At 42.3% G+C, this 16,499-nt stretch overlaps 2 protein-coding genes across 17 annotated transcripts in view; both read left to right on the plus strand.

Moving 5' to 3' along the window:
* INTS2 (integrator complex subunit 2) overlaps window positions 1-553 on the plus strand; it is a 30,689-nt gene extending 30,136 nt beyond the window's left edge. Inside the window, exon 26 of the transcript XR_014541899.1 lies at window positions 422-553. The gene's annotated coding sequence lies outside the window, so the exon portion shown is untranslated. The remainder of the gene's footprint in view (window positions 1-421) is intronic.
* Window positions 554-2,008: 1,455 nt separating this feature from the next.
* The window catches only part of BRIP1 (BRCA1 interacting DNA helicase 1), a 215,458-nt gene continuing 200,967 nt past the window's right edge, over window positions 2,009-16,499 (plus strand). For 7 of the 16 annotated variants that reach the window (XR_014541889.1, XR_014541890.1, XR_014541891.1 and 4 more), the window contains exons 1-6: window positions 2,010-2,350; window positions 4,106-4,233; window positions 5,438-5,549; window positions 7,297-7,485; window positions 9,560-9,690; window positions 11,582-11,707. Coding sequence is in view for 6 of the 16 variants with exons in the window: in XM_083587449.1 (XP_083443575.1) it covers window positions 4,141-4,233; window positions 5,438-5,549; window positions 7,297-7,485; window positions 9,560-9,690; window positions 11,582-11,707 (651 nt within the window). In the remaining 10 variants the exon portion in view is untranslated. Of the gene's footprint in view, window positions 2,351-4,105; window positions 4,234-5,437; window positions 5,550-7,296; window positions 7,486-9,559; window positions 9,691-11,581; window positions 11,708-16,499 lie in introns of all 16 variants that reach the window. The other 9 variants (XR_014541893.1, XR_014541894.1, XR_014541895.1 and 6 more) reach the window with 3 other exon arrangements.

Below are 16,499 nucleotides of genomic sequence, written 5' to 3' on the forward strand. Positions count from 1 at the left end.
GACTTGTGAGGACACAAAGGTTTGCAAAAGTACAGCAAATGGGGGACTGACTGTTAGAAAGGGTGGGGAAATGGGGGTGGGAAATTGAATAGAAAATTATTGGCTTGGTCGGTTGGCTGGAACTCGGTACAGGAGTACATCATGCTGCAACATTCTGTTGCATATCACACTTGTTTTCTGTAATGATAACTTGTATGCAACTTGTGGCATTATCAGCTGTGTCTTGCCTATTGAATCTTCATGCATATTCTGGGTTCTGAAAGGGTTGCTCACAGTTCAGAGGAGTGGATAATTCCTCTGAGGAGGTGGATAATTCTTTAGGAGAGTGGTAACCTTATGTGAATGTGGGTATGAAAGTGATGCAGAGTGGTGTCTGGCTGCATTTCACATATGGAATCAACACTTTCTATACATTTCTCAGATGCAAACTTCTGCAATAAAAATGAAGAAAATGGCATCTCCTAGATGCAGAAGACCACGGGTTACCTGTGTAACAAGTGAAGCGTTGTGAACTGAGATTTTTGCTTAATAAAACTCTGGAACATTACAACCAGCTACAGGTTCAAATGGGGATCTTCCCAAGGAGCTACAACTTAAGAGAGGAGTGGTAGCTGGGAACAGACCTCATTGGGTTGAGAACTGTCTGCATGCAGAAGGTCCCAGGTTCAATCCCTGGCATACTCCGTTAAGAAGGATAAGAGGCTAGTAAAAAACAGTAGTACATAAAACACACAATCCATTACCAGCACTAGGGCAACGTTGTTTTGGCTGTACAGTGGTACCTCGGGTTAAGTACTTAATTCGTTCCGGAGGTCCGTTCTTAACCTGAAACTGTTCTTAACCTGAAGCACCAGTTTAGCTAATGGGGTCTCCAGCTGCCGCCGCGCTGCCAGAGCACAATTTCTGTTCTCATCCTGAAGCAAAGTTCTTAACCTGAAGCGCTATTTCTGGGTTAGCGGAGTCTGTAACCTGAAGCGTATGTAACCCGAGGTACCACTGTACTAGAAACAAAGCCAAAAATCGGCAGAAGCAATGCAGTGTTTTAAAAAATGAAAAACTCGCGCCAACCACAAGATGTCCCTGTAAGCTAATTGATGGCAACCTCTGTGCCAAAAATACCCATCATAAGTCCTCTCTAAAGAGGAAAGTGGAGGAACCTATATTGCACATTGTGATAGAATAAATTTACCAGATTTTTTTCAATGAATCCGGGGACACTTTTCAACTTCCTACTAAATAGATGGATTTTGTCAGTGGACTGATTTGTAAATCTGGGGACTGTCCTGGGAAATGGGGACGTCTGGTAACCTTATGATAGAAAGTGACAACTTTAAGCATGTAGCTGTGATTTTAATATAGGAGTGACCACCGCCTCTCTCTTGTGACCTTCCTAACCAAACTTAGTAAGCTACAGTGCATTTTTTTCTTATCATTGAGATGCGTGGCACTTGAGAAACTACCTTTCTTCCCATTGATTTTATGAGTATTTAAGTGCAAGTTAATTGATTTTAAGAGTCAGTATGGTGTAATGCATGGGTAGGCAAAATAAGGCCCGGGGGCCAGATCTGGCCCAATCGCCTTCTAAATCTGGGCCACGGACGGTCCGGGAATCAGCGTGTTTTTACATGAGTAGGTGTCCATTTATTTAAAATGCATCTCTGGGTGATTTGTGGGGCCTGCCTGGTGTTTTTACATGAGTTGAATGTGTGCTTTTATTTAAAATGCATCTCTGGGTTATTTTCGGGCATAGGAATTGTTTTTTTTTTTTTCAAAATCTAGTCCGGCCCCTCACATGGTCTGAGGGACAGTGGACCGGACCCCTGCTGAAAAAGTTTGCAGACTCCTGGTGTAATGGGTAGAGTGTCCCCATCAAGTAAATCAATAAAAACAACTGATGTACTATGGCTATGCCTATGATTGCAGGGGGCTGGACCAGATGACCCTGGGGTCCCTGCCAATCCTACGATTCGATTATGATGATTTATGGGGTTTCTGTCACGCAACATGGCACAGACATCCTTCAAAAATGTGGTAAGCGATGGCCAGAGAATCTCCACCTTGGGAAATTTAGGGGAGGAGGCAGAGACGCCTGAAATTCAGGTAGGCCGCACTAACCGAGCGGCTACCTAGGCAACAGCAGGAACCCGGAAGACACGCCAAGCCTTGAGTTCCGATTAGAATAATCGCAGGACGTTTGGATTGGACACGCTCGCGGCTCTCGATTGGCCGGCGGCAGCCCGTGTCTCGCCAGTGATTGGCTGAGGTGCCGGATGGAGACGGGCGCCGTGGGACGAGGAAAAACAGGCGGGAAGGAGGGCTCATCTAAACCGAAGAGAACCCGATTCCTGAGGTAAAAAGTGTGGCTCTTCTGCGCGCGCGGGCCTGGGCTTGATACGCGCGGGCTGGGCGAGTCCAACTCGCAAGCGGAGAGGGGGGGGAGGATCCCTTAGCTATTCCATCCTTTTTTTGAAGAGGGGGAGCGTATGTTGACCGTTAATTCTGCCCGATGAAGGAGCAGCTACATATATAATATATATATATTACATAAATCTCTCTCTGTGTGTATATTTATGTATATAAAGCCTCGTAAGCTTAGGAGGAAAGAAAAGCGGCGTTTCTCTCTCGCCCCTCCCCCGTTATTTATAAATCAGAATTCAAAATAACATGAATTATGAGGTGGTGTTTCAAAACCCACATAATAGTTGTCCTAAAAACAGTTCACACTGGGTTGTATCCGTGTCAGCCCTGCTCCGCGTAGCCCCATTGAAATGCGTGGATAGGACTGAGGACCATTCATTTCAATGGGTCTCCTCCAGCTATGGCTGAGTGGGACAAAATTGGCTTTCTTCCCCTGCTTTTCTTTCCATACACAAGTTGGTTGCTGTTACTTATTAAATGGCGGTGCTTCAAATCTATAGGTGTGAATCCAACTAAGTTCTAGTTTTGAGTGTGGGCCTATTGAAATCAATGGACCTAAGTTAGTCAGGCATATTACTTTTCATGGCTTACTTAGGCGTAGGACTAACTTTGGCTGCAACGGCGATACTAAGCATTTCACAAGCCATTAAAAATAAAAACCAGACACGTGAGTGTTTTGATTCTTGATTTTAAAAAAATAACCAAACATTTCTGTAAGGCAGATTTTTTAAAAAACCACCAACCTCTTGTTATTACCCTTATGCACAAAGATGGCCTGAAATATTTTATGGGCACTTTGGGGTATGCAGTCCTGATGCAACATAAACATTTATTTTACTATTGTGTTGCTGGTTGGTCTAGACTCCTTTGAGAGGAAGGGTGGAATAGAAATTTAATCTCCTCTGGCACAAAGTTTCCTTCAGTTTTGAAGACACACAAAAGCCAGAAACTCATAGCTACAATTGAACACACTAGGAACTAGCAGGTTTTTAAAAAATGTTCTTGGTTTTTTGTGTAGTTACTCTTTCATACAGTGGTTTTGTTGAAATAATTGATTACTTTCCATTATTATTGCTGTTTTGCATTTTAGCTTCTTGTGTACCATCCTGAGAGGAAGGTTGATACATAAATTTGATTGCCATCTATTATATTTTAACATAATTTGTATACCATTTAATTGTAAATAAAGCTTTAAAGTGGTTTACAAAGAAGGTAAGATTGTGAAAGATATTTAACTGAAATCTTGGAGAACTGCAGCTGTCAGTGTAGATAATACAGAGCTACATGGACTGATGGTCTTACTTGGTGTAAAGCAGCTTCCTATGTAATTCAGCCCTTTATCCAGAGGCATGAGGACACAAACTTTATTTTTAGGTGGGGGACAAAAGCTCAGTGTTCGAGCACATGCTTCACAGGAAAAGAAAGGTCCAAGTTCAGTCACTGGAGTCTCCAGGTTAGCCTTGGAGAGAGCCCGGGTTTGAAATCCTAGAGAGCTACTGCCAGTCATTTTAGACAGTTCTGAGCTAGATGGACCAATGGTCTAACTTCATGTAAGACTGAATGAAATGTCTTACTAGTTGCAAGCAGTTTGCATTTATTTTTCTCTCATTCTTTGTGGCTTTTGCCATGTTCCTACAGCATCCTGTGCATCATTTAGAACAACTTTGCTTTTTTTTTAATCTTGCAGATTTTAATCAAGAATTCTGAAAACTCAATGTGGTTATGGCTTCATCAGCGTCAGAATACACCATTGGAGGTGTGAAAATTCTCTTCCCTTGCAAGGCATACCCTTCACAGCTTGCTATGATGAATGCAGTAAGTTTATTCATTGCAATGAGATTTGTAGTTACAGTCAAGTAAATCAGATTTCTCAACCTTTTCTAGTAGTCTTCATTTTAAAACGTTTCCTAAAATTTCTGTTTTATGGTTGAGTTTTGTTTTTGGGTTTGTTTGCTTGCTTGCTTTTCAAATGCAAACCTCAAACCCAAAACCATTTAGAAATGTTTACAGAACCGAGAATGAAATTTGCAATAAGGCTCATATCTTGGTCTGGTTTGGACATTGCTCTAAACTGGGGCAGACTGAATCCAGACTTCTTCTAATGCCTTGGAGTCACTTTGACAGGTAGGTGGGGACTGCCCACCTGTCATCAGCTGACATCAGGTGAAGCCTTCGCCCTATGAAATCAAATTGCGCTGGTAAAAGAAACAGAATATGCACCTGCTGCAAACCCTGCTTCTTTGGCCCCACATAGTTTAAAATCAAACTGCAGGCAAAGAAAGTGTTTCCCTGTGGGATGTGTTCTAATAATAATAATAATAATAATAATAATATAAAATTTATTTATACCCCGCTCTCCCCAGCCAAGACCGGGCTCAGGGTGGCTAACAACCAATAATAAAAACAAGTTGATTGAAATACAACTTAAAAAACAAGATTAAAATACAACATTAAAATGCAGCCTCATCACAGGAGGAGAAAGGAAAAAGCACTGATCGGCACTTACAGCAAGCCTTGTCCATCTATAAGGCTCCCGATTGTTTCTTTGCAGCCCTGTCTTCATTTGTCCCACACATATGAGGTCAGGTGAGGGACAGGTGAGCAGGGTTGGGGAAAATGGGCGAATTGTGGGCGAATTGGGACATCTGCTGGTTCTGATTTGACCTGCAGGCTGCAGGTTCTCCAATCCTACTCTGAAACAGGGTGTGAAAAAGCTGCTGGAGTTTTGGGTTCCTCACTCCTCTCTGCTCCTTAGTGTCCTAGCAAACTGACCACAGGTGTTAACATCAGTACTGGGAACTGCAGTTAGTTTGAACTATGGTTTATTGAAGCAACTATCGGAACCTACAAAACATACCCCTCTGCAACCTAATAGTTTCCTCCAGGATGAGCAAATACTTTCTTAGGCTGTGCTGGGTATTTCAGATGATATTATTTTTTAAAAAACGTTACTGCACTAATATCATTCACTCAAGATGGTTTACAATCCCCTGTGCTTATTATATTTATTTACTCACAGATTGTGAAGGGGCTCAACTCCAAGCAGCACTGCCTGTTGGAGAGTCCTACTGGAAGCGGGAAAAGCCTGGCGTTGCTTTGCTCTGCATTGTCATGGCAACAGTCACTTTACGGTAAGCCATTTAGTAGAGTCTCAGCTTTGGAGGCTTTCCCCTAGAGAGGCCCGTCTGCATGGCTGTGCTTATTTTAGAAAAGCGACAGTATTAGATAATCAGGGCATTTGAAGGTGTTTGAGGGCAAGGGAGGATGGGGCTTTTTTATCCCTGTGTAACAGCTCATTCTGAAAATTCCTCTTTTATTCAAAGGTACAGGAGCCATCCTGGCGTTTTTTGGAGGGGAAGAGCCATAGAGCATCTGCTATGCATGTGGGAGATCCCATGTTCAATCCCTGGAATCTCCAGATAGGGCTGGGAGAGACTCCCTGCCTGAAATCCTGGAGAGCTGCTGCCAGTCAGTGTAGACAATACCAAGCTAGATGGACCAATGGTCTGAATCTGCATTGGGATCTCCCCATGTTCCTTTGCCTCCGGTCACCCTGTTCATAGGAAATGCATAGTCGGCTTCCTGAAATTATGAGGCCCAGTTGGCTGGAAGATGTCTTTTTTCCTGGGTCTGTAAATTATTCAAGTAGCTGTTGACTGTCATTTATTCATTATTGAGTTCTGCTGCAATGTTTAGCATACAATTCAGGAGGACAGTGGGGTCCCTGGGCACAAAAGGAATTACGATCCACCTTCCAAGGATGAGGAGGTTGAGTAAGGTCTGAGCTCACCGCAGTGCATGACTCAGGTCCAGTCTGGGCATGTTACCTTACTGGATTCTCAACGCTTGATAACTAGAGCTGCCACCCAATTCATCTTCGATTGTTTCGAATTTGAGCTCGCTGATGGGCAGAGCCCAGATATGCTGGGGTGGGGTGAAATGTGAGCCTAAGAAGAGTCTGCTGGATCAAGCCAGTGGCTCATCTAGACCAGCATCTGGTTTTCACAGCGGCAAACCAGCTACCTGTGGGAAGCCTGCAACCAGGATCCAAGTGTTTTCCAGCTACTGGTATTCGGAAACTTTACTGCTTCTGACCATGGAAGCAGAGCATAACCATGATGGCTAGTAGCCATTTATAGCCATGGATTGGTCCAGTCCTCTTTTAAAACCCTCCAAGCTGGTGGCTGCCACTGCCTACTGTGGGAGCACATTCCATAATTTAACTGTGTTGCTGCAAAAAGAAGCACTTTCTTTTATCTGTCCTGATGTAGTAGATGCATTGTTGCTGCACCAGCAGAATGGCCGCCTTATCCTATATCCGCTCAACTTGAGAACATTAAAACACACTTTATTTATTTATATACTGAGCTTAATTTTAAATTTAAAAATCCCACAGGGGTTTGCAAATCAAAGCATTCCTGGATACACTCCCCAAACCCACCAATGTGCTGATAATGATGGCCACATCAGTGATTTAGAGCGGATTTTTTTTCATTGCTTCATTTTTTCTGCTGGGAAAAGAAAATCCTTTTCATGAGATCATTAGTAACAATGAATGCTTGCCAATAACAAATACTGTATTAGGCCAGCTTGGTAGTTTTGAATTTGAAGTTCATATTTTTCAGGGGATTTATCGCTGCTCTGTGGCATTGGAAACTTTTCTGATGTAAACTGTTCCCAACACACACCTCTCTGTGTCACGGCATGCAAATGACACCATGAGCCCTCTCTCCTGGAACACTTCTTGGTGGGTGACTCTTGTTGTGAGGGGGGGGGGCGGAGTCCAGCTGGATCAGGTCCTGAGGTGATCTTCACTGGGCTCCCTCTTTCTTGGAGTTTTGAAAAAAGGTGAATAATATTCCCCTATTTGCTCTTCAGACAAATCACTTGATGACTTGCCATGTTCAAAGGAATGCAAGAAGCCAGAGACCTTGATGCCATGTGGCTGTCGCTGTCATGCAGCTCAGGCCCAGAACAGTGTAGAGGTGAGCCAAGACGCATCTTGTTCCTTCACCAACAGTGGAATAGTGACACCCATGAAAAGTGGAACCAAGTCAAGAAACAAAGGTAATTTTCAAACCACCTCTTGGAAGGTTTCTTAGACTGCTTTGAAGGGCACGTGCAGCACTGATGTCCTTCAAGGGTGAGCTTGCAAAGACCCATTGTAAGATATAGCCTCCAGGCAATTAGGTCAGGAAGCTTTACAATAGTTGGTGGCCTTAAAAGGAAAAGTTGGGATTATTGGTCAGATGTGTTTAGTAACACGACATATGGGTTAGTATCTTCTGAGGTTCAATTCATAATTTCATTTGAGGGGGATAATAAGCAGGGCACCATGGCCTTTTGAACCATATCGGTGTGTGTGTGTTACTGTGTTCATTTGTTAGTAGGTTATGAAGTTTTGTATTTTTATATTGTAAGCTGCCCTGTGATGCTCAGATGAAGGGCAGTAATATCAGAACTGTTGCATTAGGACCCCTGTAAGGAACCACTTTTGGCTAGAGGATTGGGTTTGAAAATAACCTAACCCTCTGCAGGCTGCATTGACAGGTGGGCAGCTAGCTAGGGATGATGGGAGCTGTAGTCTCCACTGCCAGTCAGCTGAAGTCAGGTGTAAGAAAAATAAATTAGCACAGAAACTGTTGGAAGTGTGCCTTTTGCATTTGACACCTTTCCTTGTCACTGTTTTTGGAAGGGATCTGAGACACTCAGAAACTCCTAAATATCTTCAGTTCATTCCAAAAGCTGCATGATAGGGAGAGAACCAAAGGTAAAGCTGGGGCTGCAAAGAAGAATGGCTCTTTTTAAGCCATTACTTGTGCTTGTTTATTTAATAAATATACCCTTATTAGAACATGAGACATTTAAGAAGTTTAAAATAAACAGTCTGTTGAAATTACATGTGGCTAGACTTGCTGGAACAAAAGAGTTTTTAGCAGGCACAAAAAAATACATCAAGGTGACTACCTAATATCAATGGGCAGGGAGTTTCAAAGTGTAGGACCTATTTCTTGAAAGTGCAGAATGACTCTGATCTGGAACTTGTAGAAGTTCCATACTTTTATTTGGCACTGTTTGCAGCTGTGACTTTGCCTGTCCCATACCTGATGTTAGGTCAGGGTTTCCCAAACATGGGTCTTCAGCTGTTTTTGGACTACAGCTCCCATCATCTCTAGCTAGCAGAACTAGTGGTCAGGGTTGATGGGAATTGTCCAAAAACAGCTGGAGACCCAAGTTTGGGAAACCCTGTGATAGATGGTAGCTGGGTGTGGCTTGGCCCTGTGGCCAAATGGGATGGAGGGGCTTGGTGAGCCTAATTGGACCTATGGGCCAGAGATTCCCTACTGCTACATTATGAGCTGTGAATGTTACAGCAGAGACATGAAAAATGTTGGATTGAAGGGTTGTTTTATCTTTTATTTTGGCTTCCAGATTTTGTTGGAAAAGGTTTTTATAAGATTCAATAAAGAATAGTTTTTTCTCTAGCATCTATTCAGTGATAATAGGACAAATGAGAAGGATCCCTTTGGAGCAGCACTAGTGTCAATATGGTCAGCCAGCTGTGGAAACCTTGGAACACACAGTGCTGCAGCAGAGTCGGTGTATACTGCCCAAGACAGAGGCCTCATCTGCACTACACATTTAAAGCAGCACCATACCTTTTTAAACATCCATGGCTTCCCCAAAGAAGCCTGGGAACTACAACTTGTTAAGGGTGCTGAGAGTTCTTAGGAGGCTCCAATTCCTCTCAGAGAGCTACAATTCACACCTTCTCTGAGATGAGGGATTGACTATTAAACCACTCTGCAAATGGTAGCTCTACGAGGTGTATTAGGGGTCTGATAGTGGTATGATTCTGCTTTAAATGTATTGTGCAGATGGAGCTAGAAATTCATAACAAAGCAGTTGGGGAAGGGGAGGTCATACTGATCTTTCTGCTGACCAGCAGAGGAGTTTGCTAGCTTTGGGTTCAATTATAAATGTTAGCATTTCACTTCTTTTCTAATGTTCTGTTGTGTGCTAGTTTTGTGATAATGTGGGTAGCTGGCGGTGCTATTTTATTCTTGCCATATTTGTAGTGATTTGTTTTTTTCTACAGTGGCTAAATAATAGGGATTTTCTATTTTATATGTTGCCATAGCAGGCGAGATCCCAAGAACCACACTCGCTTCCAAACTCTCTGCAAAGAAGCAGGCGTCTTTGCATGAAGTTGGAGATGATGATTTTATAGCAGATAGGAAAAGGATTCGCTCATTAGAAACAGACCAGCAGGTGAGTAAAGTTTTCTGCCAGCAAAATTAATTCAGGTTTCCATCAGTCCAATTATGGATCAGCACGTCAATTAAAAATGTACAGATTAGTAGGACTGAGTCACAACCCAAACCAGACTGTTGATTCCCCCCGCCCCCCGGTTTCTCCCACAGAAGCCTGTTATTAGTTCAGCCTTGTATTTAAGCACTAGTCTGGTTGCTTGCAGTGACCAGGAATTGCATGCAGATGAATGAGCAGGTTTGCGGAGGATGGATGGAACATACAGGGTTCATCCAGACTTACGCATGTCCCATCACTTTCCTCAAGGAAAACACGGGTCTTTTTGACGCTTGCTCCAATTCAGTGCTAAATACTGGGTTTCCCCCAGCAAAGCAGTCGGGCAAACAGAAAACTGCTGGAAACTGTGTCCAAAAAGCATGGGATAAGCAGAAAATCACTCAAACCCATTCTTCCTAGTGGAAGTGTGGATGGGCCCTCAGTTTCCCCTTTGCACCTTTCATAGAAATGAGGAGAGAAGCTGCCACTTCTGTTCTCAGCATTTAAATTCAATTCTATGTTCTCCTGTCAGTGCCCAATGGGCTAATAATAGGGTTTTTTAAAAAATAGGCTATTAACTTTTGGGAACATTTACAAGGCAAGATTAATTACAGGCATATCTTAAAATTGAAGTGCTTTATTTGAGGGCTGTCCGCTGATTTTTTAAAAAAAATGTTTGTGTTCATTTATCGTCTGCCTTTTAATCAACTGACTAAATGTAAAGACAAATGCATATCACCGAAAGATAACTTTCTGAGATACTGGAGAAAGTGTGAGATAACTGGACATAAAATGAATGAAACGTGCTAGTCATTTTGGAAGGACAGGCCATCTTTATTACGTTTTTCATGCCTTGTTACAACACCAGAGCTAAAATGGTTTTAAAATGTTGTTCCATTTGACACACAACAATTAGAATTTCTTTTAATCTAAAATTCAGTTGATGTAAAATTTAGTTTATATTTTTTTCCTCCAGATACTGCTGATCTACAACTCTCATTATTCCTGACTATTGTCCCTCTTTGCTGGGGGTGATGGGAGTTGTAGCTCAGCAACATTTGGAGGGCCACAGAAATTCCTCGTCCCTGATCTTACTGGTTAAAGCATGCAGCCTTTCTATTCCCCAAACATCTTAAATTGTAGCTGTGTTAGAATGTAAGTTCATCATAGCTAGGACAGAGTTGGCAAAAAACAGGGGTACTTTGTGGGCACTTTCTTGAGGATGGAAAGGAACAGAGGCTGAAACTGATGGGGCAAGATGGATTTTCTTGCAGAGTAGATGACATTCCAGCCACTCAAAGGTTTTTCTACAAATACAGCCATCCATGCAAATACTAAGCATGATCACAGTTAAAGGACATGTTCCAGCCAGGCAAAAAGGACACAGTAACAGGGCTGGGGAGTGTTATGGTCTGGGAGAGGGGTGTGTGGCTTCAGGAGAGTCCCAAGGGCTAGATAGAGAAGCCTGAAGTGTGCATTTGGCCCCCGTGCCCAAGTTCCCCACACCTGCAATAGTTGGGTCCTAGCTCAGCAACTTAAGACCCAAATGGCAGAGTCAATAGCAAACTAGACACGCCAGTCTGACTCATGTCTTCCTCATTATGGAGTTTCAGTTACATTCTAGGGTGGATTCTTGTGATACAGGACCATGCTAACATCCAGCTGGCCTGGCCACTTTCCTAGGTGAACTCTTTGTCCTCTAGCAAATGCCTAGAATACTTTGCAGTGTCCATGACAGACCGGTTGTGGGGAAAGGAATCCCATCAATGTAGGAACTTTTGAAAAGCCACTGGGTTAAAAGGAGACATTGTGCCTCCTACCTGAGTTTTACAGGCATGTTGGGTGTTCCTAACAGGCAAGGAAACGGCACCGGCTGTCCCAAGGAACCCAGTTAGTTGATGCTCTGGAGGTTTACCGGCAGCAGAAAAATGGGGAATTGACTGTGTGCTCTGAAAAATCGGTCCCTTTCTCTCTCAAAACAGTAAGTATGGCTGCTCTGGATTCAAGAAGCAAAGACCAATTATGTTGTTGCGGAAGAGTTGAGCATGGAAACCCAGGTGTTCTAGCTGGCCCATCTGTAGCTCCTTTTCCATCTGCTCCTTCTCCTTCTGGTGCTTTAACATTAAGAGGCTCTTACTCGATCAATGACCTTGGCAGGCTTGGTATTCAAGGCATTCCCTGCTTGAGAGTTTGCATCTCTCATATGCTCTTTTATTTCAGTTTTTCTGGCCTTTGATGTTTATAGTATGTACAGTTTTGTTTTAAAGAAAGTGTCCTTTTTCTTTCTAGCATTTCATAGTTGACATTTCTTCTTGTGGAGGTTATATAGTGGTGTATATCACCTGAATCGCCACTTTTCTATTGCCATGTTTCTTCCATACTCCGAACCACTCGCTGTTGTTGTTCACTTACCACAGTGTCGCCTAGCCTTCTAATAGTGGAAACACGGTTTGGCTCAAAAATAAAAGCGGATGGATGCTTTACTCTTGTACCCCCAGGAGGTTTACTTTAAGAACATTCTCCCCCTAGAGCTGTGTCTGTCTCCCATGTTGCTGGCTTTCGAACATCAATTGGACACCTTTTTATTTAGCCAGGCTTTTGCAGTCTGATAATAGCTGCTCAGGAGTAAACTTTCTATCTGTTTTAATGATTTGTTATAATGTTTTTAGTTTGCTGTATTTTGATAGACACCTCCTTGAGCTCTTTTGAGGAAGGGAAATCTATAAATATTGTTGTTTTTATTAAAAAAATAAGAGCGGTTATGAGTAAGTGATTGCCAACTCTGAAAAATGCCCAACCTCTTTCTGTGAATCAGTCTGTGTGTGCCTCCTACTTGGAAGAAGGCAATCCCAGTGCAGTGTCTCATGCAGAGATACAATAGGCAACCTTTTCTGATGTCAAGTAATTCTTAGGTGCACTGTATTGAGAGAGAAATTCAGTATTTCAGTTGCTCCTGCTGTAGAGATGGGAGGGAATAGCTTACCCCCTGAAAAGACTATTGGGTAGATGTAGAGCAAAAATGCTGGCTCAGGCAAAGGTGCAGTGGGCAGCCTATTTTGTCAGTGGGTGATAGACTCACAGAACCTCTCAGTTTTATTTATTTTTGTATTGGGGCGCTTGAAGCATTCACCGTGGACAGTTCAGGATTTCCTGGCTTATTTTTGCCAGGGTTTTTTGTTATGTCAAAACTCAATTCACAGCACTTGTAAAATGCGGCCTCTGAACACATTCTTCATGCTGTCTCTTTTTTAAAAAGTATGTTTCAAAAAGGTGGCCCAGGGATTTTTGTACCCCAGGCATGTGGCTAGTTTGGTTCTCTGCCTGCGCTGGCTCGTTTTACGACTCCTCTTGAAGGGATGATAGGAACAGCTAAACAAGCGCATGGACTATTACTGACACGAGTAAGTGCTTACTTTTTGTGTGTGCTGTGAGTTAATGACCTCAGCTGCCACAATGACTTAATAAGTTGGGCAACTTGTATTGATTTTCATTGTTGCTGTTGTAAGTGTCTAACTGAAAATCAGTGACTGCACAATTAAGTTGCTTCTATAGTTAGTGTCCTTCTTTAGTGGAGTTGAGGGTTATGGGAAATCAATAGGGATTCCTTCAGCAAAATTGCTTCACAAGTAGTGACTTCAGATAAACCCTGTCCCTTTGGAATGTACAACAGCCCAGGCTTTCATCCAAGCTTTGAAGTGAAACAAAAAATTCAATTATTTCTTTAAAAAAATATCTCTTCTTGTTCAGACAAAATGGCAAACCATAGTTTACCTCACAGCAGGAAAGGAGGGTGGGAATCACCACATGTGAATAAAGGATGATGTGTACAAGTGCATGTGTCTCTGAGGCTTGGGTGAATCGCACCAAACCATGGAGAACACTGAAGACCCAACCCTTGTCTGCTGAGAATCTTGCCCAGGAGCCACACTGGCTTCTACTAGGCATTAGCTGCACACAGAATACGTTTGGATATCCAACTAAACTGTGGTTTAACCAGACGTAAACAAGGCTAGCCTTCTCCAAGGTTTGCATTCTCTCCCCTCCATCCTTCTCCAGCAAGTTTGGGCTGCGAGTTTTGCTTATAGTTTTTGGCCAATGGCAGCTTGCCAAAACTATTAACAATGGTTCCTTTAAATGTGCCAGCGTCAAAAACCACTATTTGAAGTTGGCTTGCTTGACACCAGCCACGGCTGACACGCAAACTACAGAAAAACGCAACTGGTTAATGAAAAGCAATGTAAAAGTAGGGGCGAGCCCAATAAGAGGCTGGACTCATTCACACCCTGCTGACTGTAGTTCAGTGTCACATCTGCATGCAGTCAATTTTTCAAACATATATTCTCAGTCGTAAGGGCAAAAAAAAGAAGTTTTTTATCCAGTCAAAGCTGAGATTCTCAGGAAGCTGAATTCTACAAGCTGTGGTTCAATGTTACGTTTGGACTACCTCAGATTCTTTGAAAGGTTGTCTCTACAGGTGCGGAACCCAAAACAATGAGTTGTTTTTGAAACTGTGAAGGCCAGTTCATGCATGTTTCTCTGTCTCTGACACTAAGTGGTGCCTTGTTTGTGGGAATAAGCAGTTGCAGGTATGAAAGCACAGATAAAACCTCCATCTTGCGTCTGATCCAGAAGATGCAGCTAGTGCAGAATGCAGCAGCCAGACTGCTCACAGGACCAGGCTACTGGCAGCATGCCACTCTGCTGCCAGTGGTTACCAGTTTGCTACTGGACCAAGTTCAAAGTTCTTGTGTTACTTCACAAAGCCCTGAACAACTTGGGCTCAAAGTACCTTAAGGACAACTTGGTTCCTTATGCTCCACCTTGACTTCTGAGATCTTCTAATGGGACATTTTTGGTCATCCTGTTGACTCCCACATGCCAACAGATATTTGTCAGAAACCACCACTGCTCCTTATTAGATGCTTTCCTAGAAACACTACTATTCAGACAGGCCTTTCAAACCAGAGATTCTTTATCCAGCTAACTTTTACTGATGTGCATATATATAATATGAAAACATGGTTTATAAATCTTTAAATAGATAATTGAAGGTGTCATCTAGAATCCTAAAATCATCTGGGACACGTAATACTTTTCAGTGGAGACAGCTCAGGTATTTGGCCGAGAGTCACCAAAACATTGGTGACCAAATTACATGACTTGGGTGTGTAAATGCTGCCTGTGGCCTTGGATGTTATGGAAAGCAATGGAAGGGGCCTTTCTTTTACATTACTGTGTAATATTCATGCTCGTTTCAGTGGAATCTTGTAAGCTTTTAAAACCAGTTGGGGACGGGAAATCTTTTAAACAATTTTAAGTGATTTATTAATCAGAGCTCAAATAGCGTTCCAAGTTAAAGCCGTTTCTTTAAGTACTGAATAATTTTGAAATTCCATTAAATGCAAATGGGTCAGATTGTCTGCCAAGGTAACTCCATTGATTTTTTCCCCTTCACTGAAAGCATGTCAGCAGAAAAATCTGGCCCTGTGAATCAATGTATAAACTTTTAATAATATATGACACACCTACTGAACTCTCACTTGCGTAAATCTGTTTTGTTTAACACAGTGTAGATGTATTGATTGGAATGCAGAGCATTCTGGGAAGGCAGAATGAGTGGTTCCTGAACTATATCTATCTATCTATCTATCTATCTATCTATCTATCTATCTATCTGTCCATTATCTATCTATCTGTCTGTCTGTCTGTCTATCTATCTATCTAGATTGTTTCCTCCAAGAAGTCACAGCCATCTCCACTCCCCATTTTATCCTTGCAATAACCCTGTGAGGTAGGTTAAGCTAAGAGATAGCTCCTGGCCCAAATTCTTCCAGTGAGAGCTTCATGACTGAGTCAGAATTTGACCCCTGGTTTCCCCCGTCTTAGTCCAACACTATACAACACCCTGGCTCTTCTCTCTCCCTCCCTGGCTTCTTTAACCTTTAAAGTGCTAGTTTTATGCTTTAGAGCCTTAATTGATTAGGAACCAAGCTACTAAAGTCTGCTGCACCTATATCAGTCTTCCCTTTTTAAAGATCAGAAATGGAGGCCCATCTCACCTGCCTGCTGTGACAGCAGTTAGATTGGTGGGCGCTAGGAGATTGGAGGTGGCCTTATTTGTAGTAGCTCCATGTCTCTGGAATGCTTTCGCATGTGGGGTTTGGCAGCCCCATTATTACCAGCACATTCAAAAGGCTCTGAAGACATACCTGTTTTACTTTGGTCATCCTTTGAGGAGTACTTGTTGGATTAATGGTTTTTGTTGTATCTTGTTACTGTATTTTAACATTTTTAGGCTTCCTCTTCTGTTGAGCATTGCTGGTTTTATTTATTGTTTTGTTGTGCTCTGATTTATCTTCTGAGCCACTCTAAGATGACTTTTGCTCTTAAAGGTGACTTTAAAATATTTGCAGGGAAACATTTTTTTAAAACTGTAAAGTGGTCCAGTCCATTCTACCACCTCACTGCACTGCATGATGTGGGGCAGGATTTATTTTTGTGGGTGTACACATGTACACACACAGACGGAATAACAACCATTCCCATTGTAGACAAATGGTTGCTATTCAAACCAGTTTTACTCAGAATTACTTCCATCGAAATTAATGTACCTAACTTATTCATGCTCATTCATTTCAGTGGATTTAAAATTTATATTGCGCTCATCACTAACAAAAAAGCTTTTTGCTTAAAAGAAGAGGATCTATATCTGTTACAGTGCGCAATTTTTTTATTAGTGTACAGAAAAGCTTTGTAGAATTTAAAATCTGCCA

The sequence above is a fragment of the Podarcis filfolensis genome, assembly GCF_964270895.1.
Source record: "Podarcis filfolensis genome assembly, chromosome: 15".
Lineage (NCBI taxonomy): Eukaryota > Metazoa > Chordata > Lepidosauria > Squamata > Lacertidae > Podarcis > Podarcis filfolensis.